Source organism: Stegodyphus dumicola, chromosome 6 (genome assembly GCF_044657685.1).
Source record: "Stegodyphus dumicola isolate Sdum_Otavi_A_Nest chromosome 6, ASM4465768v1".
NCBI lineage: Eukaryota > Metazoa > Arthropoda > Arachnida > Araneae > Eresidae > Stegodyphus > Stegodyphus dumicola.
The window spans coordinates 135,616,229-135,638,746 of NC_140773.1; the positions used below are offsets into that span (position 1 = coordinate 135,616,229).

The 22,518-nt window shown below is 30.8% G+C and overlaps 1 protein-coding gene across 3 annotated transcripts; it reads left to right on the plus strand.

Annotated features, from left to right (window-relative positions):
- The first annotated feature begins 237 nt into the window (after positions 1 to 237).
- On the plus strand, positions 238 to 13,867 carry COX6B (Cytochrome c oxidase subunit 6B). 3 transcript variants are annotated; one of them, XM_085818906.1, is made up of 4 exons: positions 238 to 342; positions 5,103 to 5,188; positions 5,562 to 5,676; positions 8,407 to 8,439. In XM_085818906.1, exons 2-4 carry the CDS (start codon positions 5,106 to 5,108, stop codon positions 8,422 to 8,424), a joined length of 216 nt encoding a protein of 71 aa, XP_085675032.1. In that variant the 5' UTR covers positions 238 to 342; positions 5,103 to 5,105; the 3' UTR covers positions 8,425 to 8,439. The 3 variants fall into 3 exon arrangements, with proteins under 3 accessions (XP_085675032.1, XP_035228899.1, XP_035228900.1); XM_035373008.2 differs by lacking the exon at positions 8,407 to 8,439 and adding an exon at positions 13,704 to 13,867 and having other exon boundaries at positions 273 to 342; XM_035373009.2 differs by lacking the exons at positions 238 to 342; positions 8,407 to 8,439 and adding exons at positions 1,149 to 1,497; positions 13,704 to 13,867.
- Positions 13,868 to 22,518: the final 8,651 nt, after the last annotated feature.

Here is a 22,518-nt window from a genome sequence, read left to right on the forward strand (position 1 = left end):
GATTGGTTCAACGAGAAACATACAGCAGTGAAAGCCACGCCTTACATCGTTTACCATTCCCCTACTGCATTTGAAATTTAAACCACTGATAATTCATCATTTGAAACTTCATTGAATATGTCAATAATTTTAGCTTATCTAACTTAAACTTACATTATGAGGAAAGTTTCGAAATTTTTAATCACCTCTAAACATTTAATTAACAAAAAGCTGAAAAAAAAAACTAGCTGCTTTTATTTCAAAATAGAGCCTCATTCTTATCTCAAATTTAATGCTACAGAAATTGGCAACAGTTAATTTTATCTTTGCCCTTCATTGAATATTTCTGTAAACTTTGCTAAGGTATCATGTATTTGCAACTTTAATATATTATTTTCTTGGTTCCGTAAATTTTGCTATTTCGTGAAAACCTGTTTTTAAATTTATAGCACGCATTCTATACGAACTAATATTCATTTCTTAGTTTTGTAAGGTGCAGTGTGATATGTTTTCTCACTTGGAAGGACTTCTTTATTCTCTTCCGTATTAACAATTAATTTAGTCTTTTACTTGTGTTACATTGATTGTGTGTTATGAATGTAAAAGCGTTGAAACACCAAATAAATTTTGAAGTATTTAGATAAAGATTTTAAAATGTCGAGTGATCCTGCATTTACTAATTAATCAAAATTGCTTCACTTCAAAAGCTAATTTTTTTAAGTGCCATTCCAAGACATTACGCGAATTAAATTTATGGATAATGAAATAAAATTCTTATGACTTTATCTATTACAAGTAAATTTTCTTTACTTCTTCCTCCCAACAAAACATATTACGTCCATTTTTGTGCTCGAATGTCCGAAAATTTCTGTGTAATCATAATTTTGTTCTTAATTGTTTCGCCTTCGATGAAATATGTTGGTTATATGAATGTATTCCTGTAGAAATCAATTTTGTATACAGAGCTGTTCATAATCACTTCTTAAAGCTAAGAGTATAGAAATGTAACTTGCATATTTTGTTTTAGTTATATCTTTTTCCTTCAGTGAATTCCTTTCTTTTGTGTATGCATGAGTGTGATACATATAAACAATTTTATTTTTTAATTTGTAAAAAAATGAGTTAATACAGTTGATCATTACAAATGAAAATAGATCTTTTTTTTTTAGAAAAGCAGTACTGCCAAATATTGTTAATGAGATACATTCCAATGACCTCCGAAATCACTTATGTAAAGCTAATGTAAACAAGAAATGTTGTACAATGTAATTCATTCAGCCTGAATTCAAATCCCAACAAATGAGCTGGCTGCATAGTGTCTTCCTGCTATGTAATGTGAATATGAGCCAGTTTTTCTTAGAAATTTATCTTTAAAGTCATCATTCCTGTTATGCAGATTGCTCTCAAGTTGAATTACCTCAGTCATGGAAAACCTTCTTCTAAAAGATCAAAGTTTCTCTTCTTTTCACCACTGAAATGTCTTCATTAAAATTAGAAACCATCTAAAAGTTTTCAAAGGTAAAAAGTAGTTAAGAGATTTGCAAATAATACTGTTGAATTCAAAATAGTGTGTTATATTTATTCTTGGATAATTAAATGTCTAGTTTAACTTGAGAGTTCTAGAAACTTGAAAATTAATTTAAATTCAATGTTTAAAACTAACCAGAAACAGACTTTTGTTCTTGTTGCACATGAAATACACATCCGATGAAAGTCGAACATTTGCCCAAAGCTAAATGGTTCTACTATCTTCATTCATACATAAAAGAGAAAGGGCATCCAAAAAGGAACATGATCTGAGAATTCACTCATCTTCTTTCTCATCAGTCCACAGTCTATTTATTTGATTTGCAAAGAGCTGACTTTCATTGATTTATGTCTTCCGTGTATTATCCCCATTCATTGTAGCTTATGTTTTTTTTTTTTTTTTTTTTTAAGAATGAATAAATTGCTATCTATAAACTCTTTATGTAACTAAAAATTTTCTACAATTAAAAATACACACCACAATGTGTGGCAGATGCATAATAGAAAGTTATAAATTTCTATTTATTATAGTATTTAATATAATTTGTTTAAAATTATAACATAATCCAACAGAATTTATGAAATATAGGCATTAATTATCTTATTTAATACAATTATATAAGTACTTTATTTAAAGTAACACTATATATAAACATGGAAAATTCTATATGTAATTTTACCTAATACAGTACAAAGTCTGTGATCCGGACATCCATTATCCAGAGTGATCTATAATCCGGACCTCAAAACCACAAACTATTTTTTTGTATGCTTTACACATGTGCGTAATGCGTTTACGCATGCGAGTTTAGCACAAAAAATGAAACAACTTACACTGAAAGAAATGTTTAATAAAGTAAACAAATATTAAGCTTTTTTTTTTTTTTTTTTTTTTTTGGTTAATTTTGATACCCTTTAGATCATAATTGCTATTTATTTCATAAATTACGATTTTATATTTTTAATTGTATAATTTCTGCATGCCATCTTACCAGATTTAAATTGATGATCTATAATCCGGAATCGCCGAAGTCCCAACGAGTCCAGATTACAGACTTTGTACTGTACTGTTTTGTTATCAATTAATTTTTTAAAAAAATTTAAGCATATCCAAAAATTTATTTTTTGCAGTCTTTATTCTGATAACAGTTCAGCAGTTGCTACTAATAATGGCTCAAACATAAATTATAGCTTCTTTTTCCATTGATGGAAGACTGAAAATGTGAAGCATAATGAGCATTTTATAATGAATAATAAGTTATATTGACAGAATACCTTTACGAGAAACCAGTTAGATTGTTAACCATTTGCATGCATAAATCGTGCTACTTTTTGTTCCTTGCCAATGCAGATGCAAACTTATTTGCCAAAGCTACCATAAAAAAAACATACTAAAAATCATCTCTAATTTAATTTAATTGTAAATAGTGTTATATTTTATTAAAAAATTCTGTGTCATCATAGAGATTAATAGTTGTAGTTAGATGAATAAGAATGCTGCATGAGCTGAAAATCATCAAAACCAAAATTGATCATCAGAAGGCATAAAAATTTTGTACCACATTTGAAGTACAGAGGCAGACTAATGATCACTTTGAATATCATAAAGTGATTTAATGTTTAATTTATAAAATAAAAAGTAACATAGTAAAATCATTAATTTTAACTATCAGGCCACCAGTATATATTTGTATCAGGTCCTGAGTTCTCTTCCTTCTGGAAGTTAGAGGCTGACCCATAAAGGGTATTTATTTCCCCCTTAAAAGTTTTAGGTTCTGATGTGGGATATTGACAAAAAGTTATAGTGTCTTGCAAATAGACTGTCCTATTGAACCTATGTAAGACAGTTTGTCTAGATACTGGTCTTTGTGTCTCTGGGTAAGATACAGAATTATTGGATGAAGCACAAGGAATTTGAATCTTAGTTCAATAATTGAATGAACATTGTTCTTGTTAATTATTCTGCCCAACTATGAAACTATATTGCAGGCAATAGCTAAGTAATACAGTCAAAAGTTGTTAATCTACACTCGTCGAGACTTCGGCGATTCCGGATTATAGATCATCAGTTTAAATCTAGTAAGATGGCGTGCAGAAATTATAAAATTAAAAATATGAAACTGTAATTTATGAAATAAAGAGCAATTATGATCTAAAGGGTATCAAAATTTATAAAAAAAAGCTTAATATTTATTTGTTTACTTTAATAAACATTTCTTTCAATGTAAGTTGTTTAAGTTGCTTCGTTTTATGTGATAATACTTTCACTTTAATTCTATAAACAGACATAATTTCTTGTTTGGTTACAAAGATCCGCTGTTCAAGTTCTATAATTGCTGTGTCGAGAATACCGACTAATTTGTCAATCGAAATTTTTTCGTTTTCAATAACCTCTGTTTTACTTTCTTCACTATTGGAAGTGAATTATAATGACAAGGAATTTGATTTAAATCATGTAAAAGACTGAGTACGTCGAGATGAAATACTACATTTAGTAAGGAATTCTAAGCCAAATAAAATAAAAACATCTGCCCTGAAGATAAGGATAGTGCTGACAGATCAACTTCCAATTCATTGCGCGCCGCGGCTTCTCCCCTCCCTTTCCCTGCAGAGCAGCATGAAATTGACAAACAGATTTCGGAATTGTTAGAGAAACAAAGGATATGCCTTTATCCATTTTTTGCAGCAATTCCACTTTTTGTTTGATGGACATCGAAACATACTTTCGCTTTGTAGTTTCTTTGGCAGCTCCAGCATCGGAAATTCTATTTGACGTAATCGAAAGTTCAAGCTTACTTTTATAAAATTGCTCTGTCTGCAAAAAATAATAAGCCGGATCCAATTCAAAGATTAAGGAACAATGCAATCTGCAACATTAACTGAATTAGATAATTTTAGCTTAGCTTATACCGCCCGTTATACGTTAAACGCGCAAGCTTAAACGTATTATGCGCGCACGCATATTCACAGCCGTAAAGGTCTTACGCGCATACGCAGAAAGTTTGTAGCTTTGAGGTCCGGATTATAGGTGTTCGAATTAACGACTTTTGACTTGTTTTCACCAGAATGAGAGAAGGGTTGTCAGCTTGATCATTGCCATAGTTAAAGAATTGCAGCTGAAGTAATGGAGATCACTATTTACTTTCACTGTTATCTAGCTTCCAGCTCAAGATGAACTCATAAGTACCAGAATGAATGCTGCTTAATACTTCAATTTAAGATTTTAAAAATAAATTTGATATTATATAACTTTGCATAAATATTATTTCAGTGTAAATAGATTGGTATCTTCTGTTGAAATTCCCTTTAAACTGGAAAAGGTATTTTATTAGTTAAGTATTTTTTAATATTAAAGAGAATTGTAAGCAAATTTAACCTTTTGCCGAGAATGGGATATTTTATTAGACTTATAACTATTGGGACCAGTTTCATTTCATTCAGTATCATAACATTTAATGTATAATGATGACAAATGAAAGCAGCAGTATGTTGCTGTGAATACCTTATTTTTTTTATTTTTTCTTAATTTATTGAAATTGTTTCTCATAAAACTTATGTATTGTTATTTGTTTATTTTGGCCGTCTATTCTCGTTAGGTGATGTCTGCTTCGATTATGTCTGGGGAGAAGCAATTTTGGACTGCTCCTTTCGATCCTCGTTTCCCCAATACTAATCAAACAAAGTAATTTTATCTCTGTTTCTAATTGATTGTTTAATTTGTTCTTGTATAATATAAAGTTTAAGGTGGTGCAGTATGTAATATTGCAGTTACCAGAATATATAATATAGAAAATTGATATTTTAAATTCATAATGCTGGATTTTGCCCAAAAATTAGCTTGAGGAAGTTAAATAGTAAAAGATTTTACCTAAGTTGTGAGTCTTTATTTTTAAAGTGAATGTGTGTTTTAGCAGAATTTAAGTATCTTTAAATCAGTATTTTAATATTTATTATTGCATTATTATCAAACTGCGAAATCTTTTCATAAAGTTTAGCGATATTTATATAAAAGTTCAATAACATTTTGTGATTTGATGTATTATTTTGCATTGCAGAAATTGTTGGCAAAACTATTTAGATTATCATCGATGCAGGAAAGCAAAGGGAGAAGATTATGCTCCTTGTGAATATTTCAAAAGAGTGTATAATTCGATATGCCCTAATGCTTGGGTAAGAGAATAGTAATGCACAGTTTTTTTATATTCTGTTTCAAATGCAGTTTTATGCATGAGCTATCATGCTTTTGTATTAATTTTAAATAAATATATTTCCGTTCATTCTTTATTTCTTAAAAATACATGATTTAATCTATTTAGTATTCTTTAAGTATTGACCCTTCAAGCTGAGATAGGCTGCATAGTTCAGTTCAGAACCTTTTGAAAAGAAAATTTAAAAGACTAGCATCAGATACTTGAGTATTTTTCAGTTTTTGTTCAATGCTGATAAAATCTAAATTCGAAACCTATTTCAGCTTCATATTTTCAAGGAGAATTTTTTTATTATTATTATTATTATTATTATTATTATTTCGAGCTCTACGAGTCTTGAATATAGCCATGTTAATTACCCATTCTCAACTGGCATTTTCATAATTAGTTGCATTAAGTTTTGAAAATATACCTAAAAAGTTTAATTTAGGATAGCAATGTAGTATAGGTCCATTAACTAGACTACATTGCTGATTATAGGAACCTGTAATTTTTTAAAACTGTCATGTATATAGCTTAATAATTTCAAGGAGTTAAAGATTAACAATCCTTGAAGAAAGAATTATGTTATTAATTAAAACGATATGATCTCATCTTCAGTACTAAAGATCACATAAATTTGTAGTTTAATATGAATGCTTTTTAGTTTTCCCATGCACTTTATTATTTTCACTTTTAAGATTTTCATTATAATTACACAAAGTCCTTTGAAGTTCATTATTTTAGAATAAGACATGCCTTGCTATCAGAAAAATGTATCTAACTTATTTTTCAAATTTACTTTACTTTTTCAGACAAAGGAATTTGTTGATTGATGTATTAATCTTGAACCAAATTATAACTTGACATGCTTACTCCATGTAATAAATTCCATTAACATATGTTAGAACCGGAAATTGTCATATCATGGCCTCATGAATGCAAAAATGCCAAAACCTATGTTTACATAACTGGTGACTAAATTTCATTATTTTGTTTTACATGCAGCTAGTAATTTTTAGTTCTGTTATTTCTTATGTCTTTAAACTACATGTAACACAACTTTTTTAAAAAAAATTTTTCTTAATTAAAATATTCTGATAATATGATTCTGTAACATAAATGTGGGATCATTATATGTTTAAACTAGAAGTGCAGATAATGAAAAGAAGTGCTTGGCAATGATTACAGACTTCAGCCAACTCTACTTAAAAGCACTGTGTCTGTTGACAGGAAGAAATATCTTTCCATGTGCAAAAAATAGATTTTGTAAATCGTAATCATTGGCCAAACAGAGAACAAAAAAAATTCAGTTGACAAATTAGTGGAAATTCTTGCCTCAGCAATTATAGGACTGGAACAATGTAACTTTGTAGTTTAAGCAAGAAATTATGTGAAGTAGCTTAAACAGCTTACATTAAAAGAAATTTTTAATAAAGCAAATAAATAAATACTGAGCTTTTGGGAGTTAGATTTTGAAAACGGGATGGCCATTATAGTGGCCATAGAGTCCTCTCTTTGAAAAGACGGGATTGTTCACTTTAGTGACCATGTCTTTTTTTCCCATTTTCCAGGCTTTAATGTGAGGTGAAATGTCAAATTTGACATCCCTAGGGTTTTAACCACTTATCTCTTTCAAAGGTCTTCCTTTTGCGACATAAATGCACCCCTATGAGAATCCATTAAACTACACACAAGAATTTTTGTTGCAAATAGGAGGTGATTTCCTAAAGGGGGGAAAGCATTCGGTTCAAGATTCCCCATTCTTTGGTAACTTTCACTGCTACCAAAGCCCCGGCCTCAAAAGATTAAGATCATAAATGTATCATTGTGTCTTAAACAAACTATTTCATATTTTTAATTTTATAATTTCTTTCGCTTTTCTATTAATTCTTTTTCTTAAAAATATTTTCACAATGAATAGTACCTTGAAGGTACTGGATAGAGCATGCAAAGGAGATTGCGATTATGCAAGTCTGCGTCCCTAACAGGTTCTCTTCTGGGGGTCAGCAATGTGGTGCCTACAAAGTAATTTTACAATGTCAGCCATTCAGATATCTAAATTTTAAATAGTTGGCCAGCAAACACTTGCTATTATAATGAATTATTTTATGTTTTTATCATATTAAGAGTTGTACAATTCAGCTTTTGACAAAAACTAAATCATACTGGGTCTAAATAACACTATATGACTAAATGAATCAATTTTTCAACTACTAGAGACATCTGATTACATATACAGTAAATTATTTTCTGTCCCCGTTATTCTTGTATACTATGTTCAACCATGATAGGCTATGCTTTATATCTGTAACCTCTGTTCATATGTTCATACAGAATTTATAAACTTGTCATTTCATGAAACTATAACATTTCAAATTGTAAGCAGAATATGCATTCTTCTCTTCAAATCAAAAGCCAGCAAAAAGATTCAGATGGTTTTGCTTTTGCAGTAGTTGGCACTAAGAAAATAATTTTATTTCATCTGATTGTTATGTGCCAAAATTTCAGTTGCAAAACAGCAACAACTTTTTTTGGATAGCAACATGCTATAGCAGTAGTTTTTCATAAATGTTTTTGTGCTAACATAAATTATTAGAACATTATAACTTTTACAGTGTGCATAAATTAGCTCTATTTTGATGTAATAACATATTTATTTATGTATTGTTGTTTATTTTTATTATTATTTTTCATAAACTTGTCATTATAGCCACCCCCAGGGTACTAGTTCCTGAGTTCATGCTAAACTACCACATTTAAGTATACACTCCTAGTGTATACTTATTTAGGTTTTTTTATTAGGTATGCTTATTTAGGTATTTACTAAGGTTGATTTCCCTTTTCTATTATTAAAATAGTAAACGTCTGATTCTGCAATGAATTTATTAAACAAATGCTTGAAACTTGCTTCGGTATGAATTGCATGGGAATAAGAATGGGAGAATTAAAAAGCAGAGATTAAGGCTGTATTTACATGTTAAAACTTGGCAATAAGACTAAATGAATTTAAACAATAAAAAATAATGTTAAATAAAAATTAAACCAAATTGAATGATTTTGTTTTATTTTATAACATGACTTAAACTTTGAGCAACAGTAAGTAGTAAAGTTAACAAAATAAATCAGTTCATGAAATTTATCAAAAAACTTCACTGTACATATAGTTTCAGGTAAGAGCATTGTTAAACATTGATCAGGAGTGCATCTGTGCCACACATATTTTTTTTCTCTTTATCGATTTCTGATGCGAGATCTGTGTTCTAAAAAACAGTAGCAAGCTTCAAATTGGTACATGGTCCCAAACGTTGATCGGCTAATATGTTACTGTGGTTCCATAGTATACCAGTAACATCAAGTAAAAACAATAATACAACAATACTAGAGTAGTTAAAGTTTATGCGAAAAAAACCTCCTGTAATAACTACCAAACAGTTTAATCTACAAAAAATAATTGGAAAAAAGAAAATATATATATATACAGTGGTGGCCAAATTTGTGGACACATTTGGAAATTTTTATGTTTTTGAACTTTGTATGCTTATGGAAAATGTTACCTTTCGCAAAATGCAAACTTGTATATATCATTTTAAAGAGAATTTATTACTGAATTCAATACAAAACACAAAATTCAATTATTTGCAATACAAAAAAAGTTATATGTACTTTAATAATATAAATAAAACACAAAGTTATGAAGTGGTTTGTAATGTCTAGCTTTCCTGGCCAGTCACCGTTCTTGTTCCGAGAACCAATCAAATGTTAGTAACTGCCAATAGAAGCTGACATCATGTTTACACTTGAAACAAATCATTATTTTGCTTTGTTCTGTAGAAGGAGGACCTGTTTCTTATACACTGCAATTACAAGTAGGAATTTTTGTAAAAAATTTTAATATTTAGTCAAGAAGCAATGACATCAAATAAAAGAATAGATTGGACACCTAGAAAGAGATGTAATATTGTCGTGTTATGAGAAAGTGTTCTTTCCTATGCTGAAATTGCAAGACAGGTGGGTGGTTCAGTGACTACATCTGGAGTCCGAAAGTTTTGTTTAAAATATCAGGAGACAAATTCAATAAAAAGCAAAGAAGGAAAAGGCCGAAAAATGTGCACCACATCTATTGATGACAGAAGAATAAAAAGACTATGTCTCCAAGATAGAAAAATGTCATCAGTGGCCATCAGAAGTAATTTGAATGATGCTGGTGTTTCTGTCAGTTCAAGAACAATCAGGAGAAGATTAATAGATGTTGGACTGAGAGGTAGAATTCCACGAAAAAAGCCTTATCTTAATTTTCAGCAACGAAAAAAAAGACTACAGTGGGCAAATGAACACATTAATTGGACAGATGATCAGTGGTCACAAGTTATATGGAGTGATGGAAACTAAGATATCGTTATTCGGTAGTGATGTGCGAAAATATGTAAGACATAGAATAGGAGAAGAGTTACATCCTGACTTCATTCAAGCAACTGTGAAGAACACAGTTAGTGTTATGATTTGGTCATGCATGTCAGCAGATGGTATTGGTCGCCTTCGTGTCATCGATGGGACACTGAATGCCAGAAAATACATTGACACTATTCTAGAACCAAAACTTCTACCTTCCATCAGAGATCTCTTTCCCAGCAATGCTTCGTTTATTTTTCAGCAGGATTCTGCTCATTGCCACACGGCCAAAATATCGAAAGAGTGGCTTCGTACAAAGAGCATTAAATTGTTGTCATGGCCAGGAAACAGTCCTGACCTCAATCCTATTGAAAATTTGTGACACCGTTTGAAAACTCTTGTCCGAATGAGGCACCCATCAAATAAAAGGGAACTAATTGAGGCTATAATTGTTTCCTGCCATCATGTAATAACAAAAGAAGAGCTTAAAACTCATTGTCAGCTCAATGAAATGTCGATGTGAAGCTGTAATAAAAAATAAAGGGTACCCTACTAAGTACTGATAACTCACTGCAATCATCACTATCTAATATATTTGGTAACTATTATCGTTTAACTTTTATTGTATTGCAAATAAATTAATTTTGTGTTTTGTATTGAATTCAGTAATAAATTCTCTTTAGAATGATATATACAAGTTTGCGTTTTGTGAAACGTAACATTTTCTGTAAGCATACAAAGTTCAAAAACATAAAAATTTCCAAAAGTGTCTACAATTTTGGCCACCACTGTATATATATTTCTTTTCCTTATGTAAGATTTAGAGAATAAGCAGTAGTTGCTAGTGCAGTGCAATGGAGATGACGGTTAGGAGGAAGATACTATCCATTGCATCTCTTTACAATTTGACATGATGATCAAGAACCTAAACTTTGTGGATTTCAAGATTCATAAGTTGTGCTGGTAAAGATATGTAGATTAGTATAGCCATTCAAAATAATGCCCATCCACATCGTGACTGTTTCCATTACCTCTGTGCTGATATTTTTCACAGATGTTTTCTGGCTGAATTCTCATGTTTTTGCTTCTTCCAGATTGGAACATCTGAAATCAGTCTGAACAAAAATGAGACTCATATATAAAGAGAATGCTTCAATTAAGATAATCTCTGCACCGATACACCAGAGCTGTGGAGTTGGAGTCGTGGAATCGAGTCAGGCAGATTTTGGGGTAAAAGGAGTCGGAGTCGCTAAAAACAGGTTGACTCCGACTCCAGTTTTTGTTGGACTGTTTGAATTTGAAATGAAATTAAAATTAATTAAAAAAAAACTAATGACAAGCTGAGTTATTATTTTTATTTATGAACTATATACATTAATAAATGGTTATTTTCTATTTTATTAACATATTAGTAAATAAATATAAAGGAGGAGGATGGATGTGATATTTGCCATTAGTGATTAAACTGATTCATTTAGTTACAAATCTCACTGGTAAACTTAGGTAAGCAGCAATAGCAGCAAGAACTCCCAAAATAATGCCATTTTTAGTAAGCAAGCAGGAAAATGAGCAATTATTGATCAAGCAGCATGATTAGGTAAGTACATATTTGGTGATAAAGAGGTTTTTAGAATTAAGAAATTTTTTAGAAGATGTAGATAACCATAATGTTTCACTAACAAAAAGACTGTGGAATGATCTTGCAGAATTGGAAACTCTTCTTTCTACACCGTATATAGCCGCAAAAAAGCTGCAATCTGAAGAATTGACAGGAAGCAAGAATGAAAGAATGGGATGTTTGTTCTTTCTAAAATGGAGGTTTTATTGCAGAAGGAATCATTTCTTCAATGAAGAAAAGAGAAACTAGTTTACTAGACAATGAAATTTTGTTGGTTTCAATATGTAGATCCAAAACACAGAATTTTCTTGGATGATGAAGAAATTAAAAACGCAAAGAAAGCCACCTATGAAACTTTCATTAAAAATGAAATTATTCTCAGAGCATTTGGAGAATTTGAATCAGGACAGTCAAACTGCAGACATTGCAGTTGAGTCTCTATCATCCTCTTTCAATGATGAATTAGATTTTGAGAAATATTTTTAGATAATATTGAAAAGGCTAAGGCAAGGCAAGAGAAATTAAAGAACCAAGAGCCTTTAGATATAAAAATGAAAAAATGCAAACAAAATTTCTACATGGCCTTTGAAGAAATAGAGAAATATGATTGCACTTGCAAGACACCTCTTTTAGAACTTGTAAAAATCCTGAAAAGTTAAAAGAAGTAGCCATAACAGTAACAGCTCTTCCTCCTACTCAAGTTATTGTGGAAAGACTCTTCTCAGCTCTGAAGTTTATCAAATCGGATCTACGACCCTCAAACAAAGATCTTGCTGAAGCTATGCCGTTTCTTAGAAATAATCAATGCCAGTTTTTCCATTTCATAATAAATGCTAATTAATATAAATCATTTTCTATGCCATCATTTTTTTTTTTTTTTCTGTAGCATCTATTACTTCTTTTATATTAAAAAATAAGCTGTAACCCGTGTGTATATATGTATATATGAAGGATTCGGAGTCTTTAAAATTCCAGGAGTCATAGTTGATCATTTTCCCTACCGACTCCACAGCCCTGCTCTACACCACTGCAACTTCGCACATTTTACAGCCTGAGTTAATGGGGGGGGATTATGGTTTCCCTGCAGACAGCCCTCTTTTCATGCAGCCTGTTAATCCCAATGTATCTGGATCATCAAATTCCTCTAAATGTAGCTGCAGCTGGACAGTCTTGCTATCTGGGTTGACATTAGTTGTCTGATTCTTTTAAGCAGTCATTGCAAAATAATGATTCTAAAAATGTGTTGTGGCATTCTTTCGATCTTGGCTTGGGTATCTGCATGTATCACTAAAACTAAAACCTTTTAGCCGTTTTGAGAGTCTTAACATGAAGCTTTTGGGCCACTTTTAAAACTTAACTGACGTATTCCAGTAATACAGAAACTCTCAGCAACAGTGAGCTGTCCAGCTTCCATTTTCCCATTCGCATGACATTTCTCACTACTTGTCATATGCCTTCTCAGTGATACGTTTTACCTCCCTCGCACAAAAATTTTTAGTTTTTTATGCAATCATTGAAATTAGAATTAAAGTACACTCTTGTAAAATTTTCTGTCATATGCCAAAAAGAATAGGTACAAAAATTTACCTACTTGTATTAAAATGAAGGTGAATACCGTTGGACTACATGTTGACTTGAGCTACCAAATGCCTTTCATTAGACTTCACAGAATTAACACAGAGCATCCTTTTATAGTTCCTTCAATTTTTCCTGCCAGTATATATCTTTAACTTTTCATTTTATGTGTTGCTTTCACAAAAGGTAAAGTTATACTTTTTATTGGATTAAAAAGGAGATAGATATTTCTATATGTTTGGATGCAATGATTAAAGATTAGGGTTCATTAAAATTCAATTTATTTAGTCTGTATGGTCAAACAGACCAAAATACATGTGAACCAAGATGTTTTTTAGTTATGTTGAGTGATTATAAAATATTTAAAAAGAAGGTTTTTTTCATGTTGTATGTTTCCATAACTAATAAAGCTTTTTGTTCTTTAGACGGACAAGTGGGATGAACAACGTGAAGAAGGCAGATTTCCTGGGAAAATATGAATTTTTTTATATAATATTAAGAACAGAAATGTTACTCTTAGGATTAATTGTAAGGAATTCTGTTCCTTCTATCTGTGTAATTTCTTTTTAGAATAAAATGTGTAACTTAAGTGTAGTAGTAATAGTGGATTAATAGTAATGTAGTGGAAATTAATGTGTTCTCAGTGATACCAGTAATCTCAACTTCCAATTATCAGTGCTAATTATGCTTATAAGGGGCCCACCAGCGCCGAGAGGTAAAGTCGCTGAACACTGGTAGTTCGGTCCGAGGTTCGAATCCCGCGAACAGGCTGGCTGCGTGGGTGTTTTCGTGGTTTTCCCCATGTGTAATGTGTATACGAGCCAGTTTCCCTTAGAAAGTCCTCCACGAAGGCATCCCTCCCCTTAGGCAGATAGCCCTCGTGTGGTTTGCCATAATTAAATACGCACACAATTATGCTTATAAATCTATATAGAAAAAATTCAATTAATTATTCAATAAGAAGTAACTGTAATCTGTAAAGTACAAATCCTTTCCTGATTTAAAATAAATTATGTATAACATGTTATTAATTGAGATAATAACAGTGCATATGTAAATTTTAAAACAAAGCAAAAAACATTTCATATTCAACAATCATAAGAATTCACTGATAAATGGGCATGCAATGTTACAGTAAACAGTCCATTGATAAGGAAACATCCATTATCCAACATTTCCATGACACATTCCACATCTTTCATTGAAACTTTTGTTGGTTTTGCGAGAGTGAAACTATGTTTAAAATTTTTTCCACCAGAGCATCATTAAGAAAGCTTGAGGCTGTAGGCACAGCATTCTTTGTGACCCTCTAATGTCTTCCTTCCTTCGTCTTAAGGAAAAGTAACACAGGGTTCGTAATGATCCTTACAAGTGCTTATAAGTCCTTATATTTGAAAATAAAATATAAAGGCCCTTATAGGTGCTTACTTTTTCTTTAAAGCCCTTATTTTTTTGTTTTTAGTGCTTATTTTTTGCTTTTAGTGTTTTTTTTTTTTTTTTTTTAAATGAACGCGCATTTTTCTCCGTACCAAAGCCGAAACTAAATAAACAACTTTTCTTCCTTATATGCAATGTCAGATGGTGAATCATACTCCCGGAAATTGCTTTTCCCCCCTCTCTCTGCATTAACATAACCTATGGTGTGCGCGAGAGTACAGACAGGTGCACGTCGTTCTATTGGTCAAAGAATTGCGAAAACAGTAGAAAATTCCGTTCCATTCGCTATTCTTTTCCTCGCACCCAAATACTACACACATTTGAATTTCTACCAAGATTTTAATAATTTGCATCCGCGTGGTCAGTTCATATTCGTGTTTATATTATGAGCATATGCATGAATATTTATAATAATATAGTTGCAGTAACTGCTAAAGTATAGATAAACTTCCAAAATTGGGTGTGTTTTTACACAGATTAGCTTTCTAAGGAATAATATTTGGAATGGCTTAAATAAAAGGAAAGTAATCGAATAGTCAATTTTTTGGGGGGGGCCAATACATTATGCATTATGGAGGTTGGGAGGTTATCCCCTTTCTCCACAAAATCTCTAATATTGAAGCAGCGGACTTTTTTTTTTTTTTTTTTTTTTTTTTGTTACTATCCAGTCTGGATTGAATAAAACTAAAAGTTTTTGCGGTCTACCTAACCCAAGCGAAGATTGATTCTATTCCGGAAATTTAACGCAATCTGTTGAAAATTAGAATCAGAAAGACCCCAGATTAGTAAGTCTCTTTCTTTTCCTTTATTTAGTTCTTAATTCTCCGAATACCGGCAGCTGTTGATTCCGATTGTGTAATATCACATGTGGAAGAATTACGCTGCACGTATTTCGCAGTAACGTTTGCAGTATTTTACAGAAATAATTGATTTTAAAGTTCAGTCTGAGATTTGTTTATGAACACTCAAAAGAGTTTTACTGTGCTTTCTAAGCAGAATATTTCTCAGTTCCGTTGCTCTATTTTTATATAATGCACATATCGAAATATCAAAATCATTTATTTAGCCGAGAAATCTAAAGAACGGCTACAATCTCCCCCACTCCTCTTTTTCCAGTTATTATCCAGAATATTCGGCAGTTTCCGAGTATGCGGGTTAGTTAAGCTTTTACTGTTAAAGGATGACTGCATGAAGCAATTTACTGTCTTCTGATTTCAGAAATGTGCCTCTTTTTTACTTAAATTACTTTGCTTGGAATATATGTTAAGGAAAAACTGTTATGCAATGAAAGTTTAGAAAATGTTCAGAATTTTGATTAAAGTTAAATTATTTAAATATTATTATGAGTGGAAAAATAAATTGTATTTATTATTAGGTGCCAAACGAATACAATTAATATGGCTTATTATTTATTTTCTATATTTTGAACTGAAATTTCATCATTAAATCTTGTAATATAGTTTAGTTCTGCATAGTTTCCCCCCCCCTCTCATTGTAAACTAATTCTGTAAATTGAACTGTCATTTAAAATTTTAAAAAAAAAAAAAAGTTGTTTTCCATGGTAAGGTTATGCAGTTGTGTATAATGTAATTAGACAGGTGCTTATTTTTTCCTTAAAATGTGCTTGAAAAGTGCTTATAGGTGCTTATTTTTTTAACTAAAATGTGGCTACGAACCCTGTAACATTATCAGTAAATAATAGTGATTTGTGGACCCTAGTCTGTGAATCAAGAAGGTAACTAGCCCTTAAATGATATATAAATAATCCACACATGAATTATTGAGAGTTCAGGATATGTTGTTTATCAATATGATTAAAAGTATGAGAAGAAAACATTTAATATTAAAATACTAGCTGTTTTGTATTGAATGTATAAACGATATATTCTTGAAGATGATAAGCATGTTGATATAGCAAACTATGTTAATGCTTATTGATTATCTTGCCAAACAGAGTGCATTTTTCTTAATCATTTTGGATTCTGTGTATCTTAATAATCTTTCTATTTCACAAGGAAATAATTTTAAAAAGTTCTGAAAGTTTTAAGATTTTATCAGTCACCCAGAAGGGTTTGTTAAGGTTTGTACACGCAGTCTATCAATCTGCTGTTACAATAATCATTTTCTTCACACTTGCATCATATACTATTCAACAGCAAAATCACAAGTTTTAAAAGCAGTATACATTTAGAATTCCTAATGCAACTTTAAGTGTTGGCGTATGTTTTTCTGTTTTATGAGTCTTCTTTTTTTTTTTTTTTTTTTTTTTTTCATTTTATCATATCATTGTTCAGTTCTCGTACTCAGATGGCTTTGCAAAACTTTGTCTTTTTGTTATTCACATTTTGTGTGTTTACTTTATCTTTTAAATATCACATTCTTGATGGTTACACCACATAAAATTCAATTCAACAGCAAAATACTTAAAAACAGCATATCTTTAAACTTTTCGATAAATTATATGCGCTGGAGATAAAATGTTTTATTCCGCACAGTGTTGTCACTGCTTGCTTCGAAATCATTGGCTTTTTAATCAAAAATTCGTTATAGTTTTCCAAAGGATCAGGATTTGCATAATCACAATTACAACTTTTTTATAAATTCTACAAAGACATTATTGGCAGAGCAGTGATTATAACTCTTATGAAGCATAAGTTTAATTACATTGCAAATGAGAAACTTATTTTAAATCTTGTAGTAGTTTTTTTTTTATTTTTTGACTAACAAAGATTTGAATAATTCATAAAAGTTCTGAGACCTTATAACTAACACTACTTTTCTGGCAAGATTATGTAGAAAAATATGTGAAACAGTTGTCACACTTTGCTCATCTGCTGTGCTAAATGAACTATAGTCCAAGGAAGCCACTGATTTATAGATGCTTATAAACTAAGTATGTTGAACCCTGTTTCAACACTGAATATAAAAGTTTGCATTTAATTTTAAAAAGTATTGTCAAAAATTGAACAATAATATCATTGATTTTTATATCAATAACTGAACAAATTATAATATTTTCAATTACTAACAATTGTTTGGTACTTATTGATTATCCACCCCACTGAAAGGCTGCAAAAAAGGACTGATGAGGGAAAGCACCATTATGGCAAAAAGTATTTATGTGGCAACCCAGGTATGGACCTTCTGAGCATTCCCTTGGATGACTTTCCATTCCTCTCAATATTTTTGCGGGCCCTGGGGAGTAAATGATAATGAGCCTGTCTCTTTGTTTCTCCTACCTTTAACCTTTTTTTTTTTTTTTTAATAGTAGATCATTTTCTATATATTTAAAATAGCTTTATATACTTAATCGAATGAAAAAAATTTCGTTGAGTGTTTCATTGATGTGTACTGCTACATGTTATTTTTATTTCTGTTTTAATATTATTAAGTGAAAAAGAATGGAATATCCAAAGCTGTTTGACATCATACAGAGTGTAATGTGAAACATCAGTATAATTAAGATTAAACTGATGACTAGCAAATTATTCACTTTACTTGATTTTTACACATGGATTATAAAAACTTCTGTTTTTTAATTCTTAAGGAAGTTAACTCAAGGTTAATTTTGGGGGTTTGATTATTCTCATTTGAAATCAAAGCTAAACTGACGAACCTTTCCTATCCGTATAGCTTTGCAAGTAATGTTCTGTTGATTTCAGTTTTGAGAATGATTGGTCAGCCTAAGCTACAGTGACAGGAACGTTAAGTATGTGATGCATGCAACATACTTAATGTATCTAGAATTTTCCAGCTACTGAATTTTCTTCAGTTCAGTTCTTCCAGTTTCACAAATTATTGCAAAAATCTGCATTTTTATGTGATGCAATAATAATTATTCTTTGTTATTGTGCATTGCCAAAGCATTTCCTTAAATTTTACTGTTTGTTAATAAAAATTAATTAATTTATTTATTTGGCAAATAAATAAATTATTTGTTGTTGTGTCTTAAACTGAGCCTTTCATCGCCTGTTACGGTTCCCAGAAAAAGCCCACTGTGATAATTGCCCACAGCAATGAAAGTGCACATTGATAAAAGCCCACACTGATAAAAGCACATAATCAAAAGAGACTTATGGTTTTTGTTACTAAAAAATGTATGTATAATTTTAATTATAATAAATGGAGTATTCAGATCTGAATTTTAATATCTTAAATATATGTCTGTTTGTATATTTTATCACTACTTAATTTGTTTAATTTGTTAGATTGAAAGCAAACTTTCTGCTCTCTAATTGATTAGCTGTAACATTTCGATGATAAATCTGAAATTGCATTTTATTATTTATTTACTTATTTAACTTTGGTATGTGTATGTTAAAATGAAAAATATCATTGTGAAATTTCTCACATGCTATTTTTAAGGTAATATGGCTCAGATTAAATATAATTGTGTTTCATTATTAAAACTATTAACTTTTTAATTAAAAAACTCTTGAATTTTATTTTCTTCCTTTTTAGTTTTTCCTTTAGTTCCTTTTTAGTTTGGTAATATTAAAACAGTTAAGCACAATGAAAACTTTGCTAAGAGATATTTTATTCTTTACTTTAGGCTGAGCTTATTATCAAAGTTTAAACATATTTCTCATTGAAAGCTTTTTTGAATGTAACAATTATAATTTTGCGATTTTGTAGAAATATTTTCTTTCAGATTTCTAAATAATTTAAAAATCTCAGCTGACACCCTGTCATAAAAATGAATTCCAAGTGTAACCTCTTAATCTTTCAACTACAGCAATTTGCAATAGTATTTTTAATTTTCATTTTATTTATTTATTTATTTGGGGGGATGGAATAACTCTTAAGAAGTCAACATATCTACAAATTTAAGTAGTACAATCATCTTAATCGATAGTAATAAATATGTAGCATTTTATTAGAGTTTGTGAAGATTATGTACAGTAATAGAAAATTAGTATTAATGTTTCAAATTGCAATTTTTTTAATAATTTGTCTTGTATTTACTGTATATTTGTTCAAGATGTATGGATATCAGTCATAAAACATGAAAAATACACAGAAAGCAGCTGATTGTGAAAGAAAAATTACAGTGATAGTGCTTTTAAATCTTCCTATTGTAAATAGCCGTTTTCTAATTGACATTAGATTAAATTAATTCCATTATCCATTAAAAAATAATTATAATGAATTGTATCTATTGACGACTTTCTCGCTTTTTGAAAGAGACCTGTATTTTTTGTGAACATTAACAAACGTTGCAGTGAATATCACATTTCTAAGACCATCATATCTACAACCAAAATCTTTTAAAACCGTGAATGGTTGCGTTTAAAAAGAACTCACTGTATTTTTAATAAAACATGTACACTGCTAAAAAAAAAAAAAATGGGACATTGCTATATCTCCCGTTCTACTGGGCCGATTGACAAAATTCAAACTGCGTTTTTCATGTCTCGAAAGCGCGACTTAGGATATATATTAGATTTATATATAGCACTATTCTAACATATATATTTTTACACAAAATCGGACATTTTCTGAAATAACATACCAATGTTTTTCCATATTTCGATTCTATGGCTCAAATTATGCCAAAATGCCAAGTTTTGTAAAATCGTACGAGTAGTTTTTAAAATATTAGCTCTCAAAATTTTAGCTCCTCAATCAGGGATAAATAGAAAAGCTAGGGCATTCCTTTGTTCGACTCCTCGCCGATGCGTGCCTCATGGAGGGGGAACACTGGAAGCAATCTGACATGTCTCTGTTGCACCTGCTCTGATTTCGCGCCTTTAAAACTGTAGTTGCAAGACGATTTTCTGGAGGTCGCATATCCCAAATTAATTTTAATCATACATATTTGTTTTCTAATAATGCAAATATTTAAAGTAATTTGAGTATATATATATATATAGTTTATTCAGTTTTCCTTTTAAATTCTATATTTAAAGTATCCTTTATGTAATATGGCTTCTTGTGCTGTAGCACTTATAGAAATACAAAAGGAAGAGATATTGTATTTCATGCTTTCTCCAAGGACAGTTTGCGTTTGACGAAAGAATGGATACATAAATGTCGAAGACAGGATTCTATTAATGTTAAAAATGCAAGAATTTGCAGCGAACATTTTCTGTGCTGTGATTATGAAGATGACATGAGAAATCGCTTGCTTGGATTTTTTTTTTTTTTTTTAATTAAAAGAAACACAACAAGTTTCCCATGTACCACATAGTATCACATGGGGCTTACAGAAGTAAGTATGAAACACAATACAAAATAAACAGAAGAGAAAACTGAAATAAAATTAAGGATGATTACAAAGTTTTACAATGAATTGACAAAATGTGTCAAAAGCACCTCTCTCGGAAATAAATTGGTAAAACTCTGGAGGCCAGTTAATATTAAAATTTTTCACTCCCAGTTTCAAGACTTTTCTTTCACTCTCATATTTAGGACACAGAAGAAGCACATGTTCAACATTCTCCTCGCCGCCGAGGCCACAGTCACATACAGACTCAGGACTCAACTTAAATCTGTTCAAATAACTTTTAAAATTCCCATGTCCAGTAAGAAACTGGGTTAATTTGTAATTTGTGAAGAAATGATGACATGACAATCTCATTTTAACAGAAGGGGAAAATCTCCTAGTTAGACTCCCTTTATTTGAATTAATGAATTCGTGATTCCACGACTCCACAATGCTTTCATATATGACCTTCTTATAAAAAGAATTAGGGATATTGACAAAAGTGTCAATTTCCCGCTTAGTTGCAGTCTTAGCAAGGAAATCGGCACATTCATTCCCAAAAACACCTGTATGACCACGAACAAATGAAAATGAAACCGAAATATTTTTATCCTTTAGATTTTTCAGTTCTTTTTGAATCTCGATAATGATATTACTAGAAGAAGAAATACAGTTTAAGATCTCCAAGGATGAAAGGGAATCAGTACAAATGAACAACACTTTTTTGTTTAAGAGATCCATTTGACGGCGAAGTTTAAGCACAAAAGTTCAGCTATGAAAACGGTGCATTCATCTCTGATTCTAAATTGAAAGTGCTCAAATTCAAGGCCATTTTTGAAGACAACAAATGCGAGACCAACCTTGCCATTAATTTTGCTGCCATCAGTATAGCAAGTTACAGGCGAATCATCTAAGATTTTATTGCTAAACTGAATAAAATTAACAGCATTTCTTTCTGAAGGATGAGGGAGATCAGATAGAGGTAAAATACAATCATACTGAGAGACAGTAGAAGCAGAAATATTTTCCTAATAAGCAATAGAATGAAGAATGGCAATGTCAATTGGAGGAAAGCCAGAAATTGCATAAACAGACTCATAGCTTACGGTACAATATCCACATATGACCCGCAGAAGTATCCGCCTTTGAACATGTCGTAAATATCTATAATTTATCTTCTTGAGCGATATACCCCAGACTCTAGAGCCATACATAATGAAGGGTGCAATTCCTTGTTTATAAATGAGCGAATGAACCTTGTAATTAATACCGTATGTGTAGTGTGCAATACGACTTAATCCACGCTGTAATTTATCACATTTCTCTGATACATAAGTTAAGTGTTGTTTCTAAGAAAATTTACAGTCAAGAAAAACCCCAAGATATTTCATTTGCTTTACCACAGTCAAAGGGGTGCCATCGAGAGATAACTGAAATGCATCATAACAGATGTTTCGCTTTTCAATAATCATAACCCTGATTTTATCAGGATTAAAATCTAATTTAAAATCTTTTGACCAGTTTGAGGCGAAATTTAAAGTCTCTTGTGCCTGTAAAAAAGTAGCAGAAAGGTCCCTACTCTAGAAGCAAAACAAATC

Coding starts and splice junctions, on each gene's coding strand:
- COX6B (XM_035373008.2), top strand. CDS start 5,106: ATGTCTGCTTCGATTATGTCTGGGGAGAAGCAATTTTGGACTGCTCCT. Junction 5,189..5,561: donor CCCAATACTAATCAAACAAA/GTAATTTTATCT, acceptor TTTGCATTGCAG/AAATTGTTGGCAAAACTATT. Junction 5,677..13,703: donor CGATATGCCCTAATGCTTGG/GTAAGAGAATAG, acceptor TTTGTTCTTTAG/ACGGACAAGTGGGATGAACA.